General features: G+C 41.5%; 1 protein-coding gene across 1 annotated transcript in view; it reads right to left on the minus strand.

The window, feature by feature from the left end:
• ERGIC1 (endoplasmic reticulum-golgi intermediate compartment 1) overlaps positions 1-10,270 on the minus strand; it is an 87,512-nt gene extending 77,242 nt beyond the window's left edge. Inside the window, exon 1 of the mRNA XM_067566548.1 lies at positions 10,164-10,270. Within this exon, the coding sequence (XP_067422649.1) occupies positions 10,164-10,231 (68 nt within the window). The 5' untranslated portion in view covers positions 10,232-10,270. The remainder of the gene's footprint in view (positions 1-10,163) is intronic.
• Between the last annotated feature and the right edge of the window lie 2,198 nt (positions 10,271-12,468).

Consider the following 12,468-nt stretch of genomic DNA (forward strand, 5'->3'; position numbering starts at 1 on the left):
TTCAACCTACATTTTCCTTTATTTTATTGCTTGTAGTTTTTCCCTTTGTGTTATACTAAATAATTCTTACAGACCATATCTTGTGCTGATGTAAGTCAGTAATTGTTTCAAATGGAGCAATGATGATTTACAGCAGCTCAGAATCTGACCCAGGACTAGGCCTAGGTGTTTATGCTCCAGCCAATCTTTTATAGACTGTTGTGTATCTTTTTAGTCATCGTTGCTAACCACACTAGCCATATTTATCTTAATCAGTCCTCACAAGTCAACCCCTGTAGTTCTCTTATTATTTGTGGCTATTCTCTGCACTCTTTCCAGTTTGCCGATATCATTCTGGCAATATAGATTCCAGAATTCTTTCTGTGATTTCCTTCAATCACCTACCTCAATAATTTATTCTATAGATTTGATTTTCTCGGTAAGATGTCTGCCTGAATTACCTAGATACTGCACTCCTAGTATGTAGATTATATGACAGCTCTTATTTTTTAATTCCTCATTAATGTATCTCTATAAATTATATTGATCTTTCATAATTGTGATCATCTCTATTGTATCAATCCCCAAAATCTCTTCTTTTCTAAAAAGAGTAATCCCAATTCCCTTAATCATTCCACACAAACTTGCATAATAAATGTCCTTTAAAGTTCACATAAAATGGTCGCTTTTTTCTTTTGAGATCACTTATTCATTGTTCAGTGCTATTTGATAACCTTTGGCTTGACTCTGGATGCTCAACCATGATACTTTGACTTAAGTCATGAACAGTCATTGTTTGTCAAGGTAAATCTGTGAAGCTTTGTTCTTGAGTATGTACAATCACCATTTAGGTCAATTACATTCTCTACAAAGGTCAGTATGCACAGTCATTGCGCTTATTCAGTTATGCACCCTCTTCTGTTGCTTAGAAGTGTATGCTAGCTGCTGAACTGTTGTAGCCCTGCATTTGGAAGTGCATCAGGGTGTGTGCTGTACTCTTTTGTCATTGTGCATTTATTACCCGGTATACGTGTAGCCCTCATGTCACCATGGGTTACGTGAGTGCATTTGTTTTCAGGGTGTGTTTACTTGAGTCTCTATTGAATTCTACAGGGTGTGTCAGTGACTGCAGGATGTGTCAAAAATGACATTGAGGAAGAGAAAACAGTTCAGAGAAGCAAAGAGATTAAGAATGTACTTTTTAAAAAAAGTAAATGGAGAAATTCATGTGAGTGAACAAGTCAAGATCGGGTGCGTTTACACTTAGGTGAGGACTTGATTATTAATATTGTTTATTGAATGCACTTGCATGCTAAGTACTAGACAAGCAAGAAGGTTCAGTCCCTGCCCCCAGGCACTCACAGGCCTAAACTGGACATGGACAATATTATTCAAGCACATAAAAGAGCAAAATCACAGGGTCTAAATTGTGATGTGGTGCAGAAATTTATCATATTTTTAAAATCATTGGTTAATGGTAGAAGTGGATTTTAAATGAAGATTAGAAGATTACTATAAATTTATCTGCCTATGTAGTACCTAACTGACCCCACTGCTGTAATATCTGAGCATCTCCCCAGCGTAGACATCATAACCACAATCTTTCCCTTCTTCCTTTCCACCCAGGGGAAGTAACTTAATTATTTCATAGCTTGTGTGAAGAATTTACTGAGGGAAAGCCATATTGATGAGATGATTTTTGCATTTAGTTCTCATCCCACTGCCGTCTGTGGTCATTCTTATCCCTTGCAGGAAGGAGATCCATAAACTAGCTCTAGCTGCTCTGACAACTCTGCCTCCTGCATTCACAAGTATCCCCCCCGATTCACCATTTTTTGGATCCAGTGGAGTGTGGGAGTCACAAGAGAACATGGCTAGAGGGAGATGCAATCGCTCAGATAACTGGGTCCAATCCAACAGAGAGCTTTAAACATCAGGATAGGGCTCTTGAGCAGCACACGTGGGGAGCCAGTGTAGACAGCCAAATGATGGGGGCATGTATTCACAGGGAGTTGTGTTGGTGAGTAGGTGGACTGCTGCACGAAAGACCAGATTTTCCAGGGTGTGACTTCTTTCTTAGATAGCAGCTACAATAATCAGCACTGAAAGTAACGAATGCATGGATCAGCCAGTAGCCAGGACTTCATCTGATAAGAGGGAGTGGGCTCTTCTGGTCAATCCCAGATTGAAATGAGTGGAGGGGGCTGGGGTGGTTGTTTGGTGCTAGCACGGCTATCTGAGCATTTAGTACTGTTGATGAGTCCAAGAACACCCCATGGCAGCGAGCCCCTTTAACAATCGGAGAGGAGAGAACAATACAAGGGGGGAATTTTTCAAAGGAGACAATGTATCGAAAGCACTCCCAAGCCTAGCAGCATCACTTCCATCTTCCCCCATATCAACCTTAGTCAGCTACTCTTTATTAAGGTGCTGATTTCAGCTAAGCAGTAAGAGAGCTGGGATGTGATTGTTTACATTTGATGTAATGGAGATGGAGAACTGAGTGTCATCCACTTACTACTGACACTTCAGCCTTTGTTGCCACAGAAGCTCTCCCACTGGTTTTCTTTGGGTGCCACATAAAATGATGGGAAGTGGATCAAGCCTAAGGCCTTGTGGGACTCAATAGGTCAGAGCTTTGGAAGTAGATCTCTTTTCCTTTTTAATGGTAGTGACATAGGCTTGTAATAATTCCTCATATACAAGCCCCTCTATAGCAGACTGCATTTTCTGCCATTTCAGTTTTCTTTTCTCATTTACTGTGTTGTGGACTGTGTAAAAATCATGGTGATTTGTGGGGTTCTTGGAATGGGAGGGGGCACATCACTGCCAGATAATCAATAGCAGAAGGCAGAGTAGATGTAATGGGTCTAGAGAGTGGTTGCTGGGGCCCTACTTTCAGAGATGCTGAGCATCCACAGCTTCCAATGATTCCCAGTAGAGTTTTGGTCTCTAAGTACTTTTGAAAATTTAACGGGATGAGCTTGATTTACAGAAATGGCCAGTGATTTGGAATGATGGTTTTTGGGTGCCCAACTGGAGAAACCTTGGGCCTCACATTTAGAGATATTGAGCACCAACAACTCCCACTGACTTCAGTTGGAGCTGTGGATGTTGAGTTAAGCCATAATTACCCATTTAGGCTCTCAAATTGAGTCACCTCGAATCTGTAACCACTTTTGAAAGTGTTGGATTCTGCATGCAGTGTGTACCAAACACAGGGGGTGGCACAGAACATGGCACGAAGACAAGACAGCATTTAGAAGAGTAGCTTAGAAGTAGTATGGACAGCAGGAAGGAGAGTAGGAGGTAATGAGAGCAGAGATGTCGGCAGAAGCAGATTTGTCCAGGGCTTTGAAAATGAGACTAAGAAGCCTGAATGTGATACAGTAAGAAAGAAACAAGTTTAGGCCATTGGGCTCAATCCTCAGAAACAAAACAAGTACAGTCAGCAAGGGTTTCCTTCAAAGGAGCCTGTTCATAAAACAGAGATCAAACCAAGTTATATTAAGCAAAAGTGTAACAAACTCCCGCAGCCTGCAGTTCAAGGTTCCTGGGTGCAAGATTACTGTCTAGAGGAATCCTCCTCCCCTTTGCCTCCCAAGAAGCCAGTTGATGGTTCTTCCCTAACCATCTGGGTTAAGGGAGGAGCAAAACTATATATGAAATAATCCCTTATTCACTGGGGACCACACGGAATCCCTGGATCTTCTCACACAGTGATAGAGAGGCAGCAATAGAGATTACTGTGTTTTAAAAGTCAAATTTCAACTGCATCTGAGGAAGTGAGCTGAAACTCACGAAAGCTTATGCCTGCTGAAATTAAATTTGTTAGTCTTTAAAGTGCTACAGAACTCTCGTTGTTTTTGCTGTGTATTAATTAGACTTTTCTCACTTTTTCTGGTACTTTAAGGTTTCTGAAAAGAAAGGATCCAACTGACTAATTTAGGGATTAGACTAGTTGCGAGAACTGACTTTAGCTATTATAGGCTAATGCAGTACCTCTGTGTCACAATTTTAGGGTGGATGTACAGTTCACCCCTCCACTGTGAGAGCCAACAAAAAGGAACACACCACAGCTGGTGGCATCCTGAAGAATTCAGACGGCCTAAACCTATCAAGTCATTGAATCAGATCCTGCAAGAAACAAGTAGGCTAGGAAGATTCCATGCTTCTAAAATACCCCGCAAGTTGACATTTTACTACACTATAGTACTGTCTGCCAGTGACAGGGCACCATCCACCAAGCAGGCCCATTTGTGGCACGTCCTTGCAATTTACTGCCCGACTAGAGTACGTATCCCAAGATTCCCTCTTAGAGGACCTTATTTATTAATTCTCATACATCATACAAATTCTTTAGACCCTCAAGAACACCTTTCTTCTGTAAGTCTCAATACTAGTGTAAGCAGGCAGGCATCCTCTCCTAAATTCCGGAATCCCATAGCCTTTTCCTGACCTTTGTAATAATTCAGGCAGGCTTACCCTTTTTACATGCAGGAGTACCACAGTTCTCCTCCTGGAACTGGGCTGTGCCCCTGCCAGCTTTTCCACAGCTGAGCCCTTTTCTGCAGGCTTGGAGAGATCAGTCAGTAGGCAGGCATACGCTGCTCCCTTTTGTGGTAGCTCCTAACTCTAGAAGCTCCTTCTTTCAGTTGTGCTCTGGTAGCCATTTATTGGGCCCAGAAGCTCTGAGACCCTCCCACCCCACAGGGTCCTAGAGCCCAAACTGCAGCCCAAGCCCAGAAGTCTACACAGCAGTGAAACAGCCCCAGAGCTCCGCAAGCCTGAGAGGGCTGGCATGGGCCAGCCACAGATTTTTCTTTGCTTTTTCTTTTTCCCTTTAAAGGGGCCAGCCTGTGACTCTGCCAAAATGATAGCCATGGGGTAACTGAGTGAAATTCTTTGGCCTGTGTAGGAGGTCAGACTAGATGGTCTAATGCAGGGGTTCTCAACCTTTTTCTTTCTGAGGTCCCCACAACATACTATAAAAATTGCATGGCCCACATGTGCCACAACAACTGTTTTTCTGCATATCCAGTGGATTAAAAGCCAGGGCTGGCAGTAGGGGCTAGCAAGCATGGCAATTGCCTGAGGCCCCACACCTGAGGGGCCTGGCAAAGCTAAATCGCTCAGGCTTTGGCTTCAGGACTGGGTGGCAGGGCTCGGGCTTAGTCTTTCTGCTATGGGCCCCAGCGAGTCTAATGTGGGCCCTGCTCTCTGATTTATTTTGGCGGATCCCCTGAAACCTGCTTGTGGCTCCCCAGGGGGCCCTGGACCCCTGATTGAGAACTGCTGATCTAATGATCCCTTTTGGCTTTAAAAATCTGACTCTATAGGTCACAGTGGCCCAGCTGACTTTGCGATCTGTGTGCAATTCACAAAGATGGCCATTCTATTCGTCATGGTTTTCTCCCGAATCCTAAAGAATGTTTCCCTCACCACATTTATATTTCACTTCCCTATATTCCATTTTTAGAAACCTCACACACTCTCAGTTACATTCTGTTTCCCTCATTTTTAAATTTGTCTTTCTTTTGAGGGTTTATTCTGAAATAATTTAGTGACTTCCCAGCTTCACCTCTACTTACTCAGTCTGCTCCCTGAAATCTTGATGGAAACACACTCATTTACTGTAAGATAGAGGGATGTTTCCAATTCCATTTGCTTCAGTGGAGATTGCTTGCTGCGCTCTTTCCACTTTTGTAGATGGTTGTTACTGGTAAGAGCAGTGAGAATAACATCAAAGTATGCAAATAACATATTGAGGAGTCAAATCTACCCCTGACTTCAGAGGAGTTACAACAGGGATAAATTTAGCCCATTATTATTAATTGTACTGTTACAACATATTGACTTCTTATACTTATAGGAAGATATGAGATTTGCTTTTTTCTTCAGGGATGCCCTAAACCAGGTGACTGGAAGTCAGGACTCCTGTGTTCAGTTCAGAACTTTCCCAATGAGTTTCTGAGCAGCCTTCGGAAAGACAGCCTTGTGCCTCAGTTTTCCTATCTGTAAAATTGTGTGAAAATAAATTAATTATATTAATTAATGTAAGACCCCTTGTACCAAAGGGATTAGAAATTGGCAAAATGTTGTATATGATGGGTAGGCAAGAATGGATACATAAGGCTTATATTAAGATATCATCTTGGGATAACTTGAACTATTAATGAATAACTTTCACTAATAGAAGCCATGCACATAATTTTCCCCACACAATAGGGAAATTTTACCTTCTGAACATTTGCACATTTCCCTGAACTAGATGCTGATCAAGTCACATGGATGCTGCGTGAGCGTGTGACCAGCAGACGATGTGCTCACTTACCGCGCAAAAGCTCATCACAGTGACAAGCTGAAGCTGTGAAAGAAAAAATGACTCATGGTTAGAGCTTTATGTAAATAAGAAGCCTCTGTTGTCATTTCCTGTTTTCCCAACAGGCCAGACTGGGTTCAGTTCAGTTACAAGATGTACTGTCCTCCTGCTCTCTTCTTAGAGCAGTGCTATTGTTGCTGGGAGGGCATGGTTCTCCAACAGCATAGCACAGCATTGCTGATGGGGCAATGGGGTAGAGTGGCAAGTCATTCTGAATGTGTAAGTCTCTGGGAACGCTGGGCTGACTATACAATCCTGTGCCCACTGGGATTCTTCTGAGGATTGCAAAAGTCACTAAATCTCTATGCGCTGACTGTAAATGTTGAGTTGAAAAAGGAGAAGTTGTGGACTGCAGTGAAGCATTCTCCCCACTGGGAACTGATTGCTTTTGGTTAGTCTGAAGGATAGTTTTTTCTTGTTAGATTCCCTCATTTAGTTCACTAATGACATAAGAAAAAGCCCTGCTGTTGAGAGGCACCACATGGCGTGCTATCTTATAACAAACCTCACACAGGCAGCATACTCCAGGCAACAGCAGTGATGATGAGCAATGAAAGCAGCCAAATGCACCAGGTGTAAAGTGTCTGACCATGCAAACCCATCACATTATATTATTCCAGAAAAAGGGTCTGATTATTCTCTGTTTCCCAAGCATAGATCAGGTGCAACTCCACTGAAGTCAATGGAGTTACTCTAGTGAAATACTGATGTAGACAAGAGGAGAATCAGGCCCAAAGACTTTGACCCTTTTAGCTATCCTTGTTTCTGCTGTGCATCATCCAGTGACTTGTGTGTGCATACTGCCAGCAGATATAGCTGCGACTGCTGTGGATGATTGAACTTTAAAGAACCAAAAGGCACAATAAAACCTGTCAAACTAGAACACATTTGCCTTGCATTGGATACATTGTGTAGAATTATAGAAATAATTCTAAAATCCTCACACAGGCCAAATTTAAGTGACTTCACTGGAAGTTTTGCTTGAGTAAGGACTTCATGTTCTGAAATTAGAGATGAAAAAGACACATTCTTCTTCTTGTCCATCCCCAGGGACCATAGAAGGATTGTTCCGTACAGTTGATTCTCTAGTGCTTTGCTCAGTCAAATTAAACTAACACAGGTCTTCCACCACTTCCCTTTGGAGACTATACTACTGTCTAACAGATTTCATTTGTGAGAAACCATTTCCTGATATTCAGCTTATTGCTACTTATATGTCACTTAATTTCTTTATTTGTGGTTATTCTCCAGCTCAAACCACGCTAACCAATTCCTTTCACACCCCAGAAGCGCTATAGAAGGGTTCAGACTCTACCATAGTCTTACTTTCATAAAATTATGTGTATTTAGTTCTTTAATCCCTTTCTAATTAGTTGATCATCCAATTCACTGCCCCTGATTCAAGCCTCCATAACAGCAAGCCAGTCTCCATTATTTTAAACTTAGTCTTGCTGGACCTCCATCTACATTGATTTGCGTGTTTCAGTTCTTATACAAGTCAGCAGTAAAGCTTCCAGACGGGTGAGCTGCTGCCCTGATTAAAGTGAGCTTTTCCCATTGGTTTAAAGGTCACACTTGTGATCTTTGAAATCCCTCCATAAACTGAGTCCTTCATATATTTTTGGTCTTTTAGTCACCTGTTCTCCACCAGACCTCACAGCTTAAAGGCTAAAAACCTTGCCATCTTTCTCTCTGCAGGTCTTTGTGGGGTGGCATTTTCTCAATGGACAAATGTGACTCACTAATGAATGGTGCAAGTACCATAGAGAAAAATTCTGTTCTCTCAGCCTGGCCTTCACTTAGTGTTTGCTGAGTCTTTTGCATCTGGAGTTTTAGTTATATCTCATAAGGCTCTGTGACATACGCTACGTATGCTGTGTGCCTACCTTGCTAAAATAATATGCTTATCGCTTCACTCCTATGATATATCAATGTTAAAGTATTTCTCTTTTCACCTAAGTAAAAGATTATTAATACCAATAGTTCATGGTCTTTTCAGAGGTGTTTTTGAGCTTCAAGAAAGTGTGATGCATCTAAGATAATATTGTATGATGAAGGTACAGTTGTGTAATAATATTACTTTACCTTTTTCTTGGACCTTTTATCTGAGGATTGCAAAGCACTTCATAGAGATTAATTTAATTCTCACAATGCTGCCTTAGAGGTAGTTAAACGTTATTGTTCCCAGTTTACAAATGTGGAAACCAAGGCATAGAGAGATTAAGTGATATGATTAATGACCCACAATGAGGCAATGGCAGTACCTGGAACCCAGAAGTTATGTTTACTTCTTATATGTACGCAGTGTAATTGTAGCCATGTTGGTCCCAGGATATTAGAGAAACAACGTGGGTCAGTCCAGGATATACAGCTTAACACACTTAAAACTGACTTACCAAACAAGGACACTCCACCAGAGAAGTAGTTTGCATCATGGAATGGGCCACCCAAATACACTGGGAGAACCTGCTTCAATAAAGAAATAAAACCCCCTCTGACCTCACACTCCTAGTTGTCACCAACCACCCCACACTGCAACTTCTCTGAGCTCATCATCCGAAGTAAAACTCCCCACAGACAAGGACACACCAACTCAAAACAGCACCAGATCCTGCCAGAACAACAGATGCAAAACCTGCAGACATACTTCCACAACTACAATGATCAAGACCCACAGAAAACTCTTTCAAGAGCCAGGGATCCTACATGTGCTTATCACAACATGAGGTATACCTCATCCAGTGCACTAAATGCCTCAATAACAACTAGATGGGTGAAACCAGATAGTCACTGTGCTCTCAAATGAACTCACAGGAAAATGATAAAAGACAAAAATACTACATTACCTGTGGATGAACGCTTTTCACAAGCAATCAATCCTATCAGTCCTCATTCTCAAAGGAAACCAGCACAACACTTTCAAAAGACAAGCCTGAAAGTTTAATTTCATTACTCTGCTAGACACTAAAAATCACGGTCTGAACATATTTATGGCTTACTGTAACAATCTGTAACCCACTAACTCCTTTTTGTCCTAAGCCTGCAGAGGTGTTAATGGGTCACTCTGGCTTGAATGGTTCCTTACAATATGTACTAACTACTTATACTAAACCATCTGTGCCACCTTGCATTTGGTTGTGATGCTGGGAGTACTTTTCCCAGATCTGAAGAAGAGCTCTATATGGCTTGAAACTTGTCTCTCTCATCAACAAAAGTTGGTCCTGTAAAAGTTATTACCTCACCTAACTTGTCTCAATTCTTAATATGATAATATTCTGAATCAAAGATATTGCTGTATTCCCAGTGATTGATAGTTAACTCAGTGTTACATCAAAGTGAATGGGCACCTGACTGGATTACAGGGTTGCCACCTGTCCTGCATTTGACAGGAGAGTCCCAATTTTCACAGGTCCTTCCTGTGTCCTATTAAACTGGATTTGCAGGACATTCCTGTGGGGGTCTTGAATCATCCTGACACCAACAGAAGATGGATTATATGATATGATGAAGTTGCATCAGTATGTGAAGATGCAAAAGTTGCAATGCTGTGACACGGTCATTTTGTATGTAATTACGTAAAGCTAGATGTCTTGCTGTAAGGAGTGTGTAAACCATGGTCAGTTATGTTCCATCAGCCACCCAATGACCTTGCAATTTTTCACTCCCTTCCTGGAGACCTTGGGAAGTTATAATGTATGATAAAAACAAAGTTGAAGTATAGCATGTATGTCAGCACTGAGATTGGCTACTGGGTGACCTTTTCAGTTAGAGAAAATGCACTAATTTCCTTTGCGTTACTTACTGTTTTCTTTCAGAGCTTAGTATAAGAGGAAATCCTCTGCAATTGTTTCCTTTAATCAGTATCTCCATTGTGCTGGCTTCTGTTCCATTAAATTAACTGTGCAGTATATTTTGGTAATATCTCAGCATGCCCAGAGTGGGGATTCCACTTTCTGTGCTGTCAAGCATCAGTGCCCTAGAAATTTGAATATTGATGTTCAGCTGTGGTAGATTAGAGAGTACCACAGACAGAATGTGCTAAACTCTGTACACTTATCAAAAGAAAATAAGGAAGCAGCCCTCTTTTTTGGGGCTTCAGGAACAAAATAGGCACCCAGTCAGTTTTAGAGTGACATTTACCAATACTGGTAATTTGATCTGGCTGACTAATGAAAAAGCAGAGTCTGCAAATCTGTACTTTGCTCCTTGGTTGTAATTGGTGTAATATTACTTGTTTGTTTGTATTTGGATGACCACTCAGTATTTTTTAAAATGCTCATGAATCCTGAGATGTTAGCACAAGTAATTATTTGTCCAGAAATTCATTCGGGAACACATATTAATTGTAATTTGCTATTTGTCTTTCATCCTCCACTTTCTGACCTTAAAATTTCAGTCATTCAGACAGGGAGCAGAAACAATACCACCATGACCACACAATTCAAATAACAAACGGTGGAAGTGAGCAGTGTGCAAACATCCCATAAGCTAAAAATTGTTTGTCCAAATTATTAAGTAAATTTTTGGGGATAACAGATGCATTCAGAGAAAAGCAGGATTGGTTCATGGAACAGAAAAAAAGAACTAAAAATTGCAATAAATAATTCTGTCAACTGTACTTGTAACCAATGAGTCTATACGTTTTAAAATATAAACAAGAACTTAACTGCTGCTCAGCCTTTGGTTAAGTTACACCATGTCTTATCTGCTGCTTCCTGTTGCACAGTAATGTTGATTTCACGTCATTGGCACATGCAATATGCAAAAGGTTCAGGGTTCACAATTCACTGGTGACACAAGTAAACCACAATGTAGTTTGCTCCTGTTGTTCTGGCATATTAGAGAGAAGAGCTGATTGTGATGCTTCCCAGGGGTACCCAGGGCTGTGAGGCACCTCACTACCATCTGCTCTTTGTGTGGGGAAGCCTTGTCTGTGCTTACTGTGGTTCAGCTCCCCAAATACAGTGGTCACGGGCAGCGCAGGCTCTCCCCTCTAGACATATGCAGGTCCCACTCTGTCTTTACAGGTTAGCTATAGGCACGCTCCAGCCTCTGAGCTCCTCAAGCACCTACCGGGAGTGTCCAGCCCTGCTCCACTGGAGACTCACAATATTCACGGATTCACTGCTCCAAAAGGAGCAGTACATCGCAGCTTACCAGTTACACCTCAGATCACTGCTCTGCTTAACGCATAGCACCTATGTTTATAGTGAAAACAAATATAAGTTTATGTAACAAAGGATAGAGAGTCTAGTAATACCAAGTAGAAATTGTGACATTCCCCAGAGTACAATCTGGACCGATGAACACTGTGTCCCCTCAGTTCTCCATCCTTTGCTCTGAGAGTTACCACTCCTGGTCTCCTCTCACACAGCCTCCCGTATGTAAGTTACTCTCAATTATATTGTATGAGTGCTATAGCCAGCCACCCATGAATTACACTGCTGAGCAACACCAGCAAATTCCCAGTCCCAGATTTTCCCCTAGAAATGTGCATCTTGTACGGCCCAGCTCTCTCCTGGACAATACAAGCTCACATAAAGTCCATCATTTTATTAATAGAAAATGATATGCACAAATCCTGTTATCCCAAATGGAGTTTCCCAAACAATCTAAACACACTGGTGTAGATAAAACAACAAAACAAGTTTGTTAACTACAAAAGATAGATTTTAAGTGATTACAAGTAATGAGGCATAAAAGTCAGAATTGGATATAAGAAAATAAAAATAAAACACAACTAATACCTAACTTAACAAGCTAAGTGAATTCAAAGCAAAAGTCTCTCTCACCACGTTTTGTAGCAGTTTTACTGGCTGAATTCCTTTCAGTCAGGATCCTTCCCCCAGAGTCCAAAGCTGTTCCCTTTGTTCTTCAGGTATTGTGTATGCAGTGCGTAGAGAGAAATGGAGGAAGAGATCATTTGGGGCACCTCTTATAGTCCTTTCTCTTCCTTTAGAATCATCTGCAACTGAAGTTGAGGAGACAGAAAGTCTGTGTGGATGGCAACCCCCCGCTGTTTCGTTGTCATGAGGTAGATTTTCATCCACACCCTCTGTTCTGCCAAAGTATGGTCACTTAAACAGGTGATGGTCCATTTGATTTTG

Source organism: Emydura macquarii, unplaced genomic scaffold (assembly GCF_026122565.2).
Source record: "Emydura macquarii macquarii isolate MOO-44397 ecotype Brisbane River unplaced genomic scaffold, CSIRO-AGI_Emac_v2 contig_2768, whole genome shotgun sequence".
Classification (NCBI taxonomy): Eukaryota; Metazoa; Chordata; order Testudines; family Chelidae; genus Emydura; species Emydura macquarii.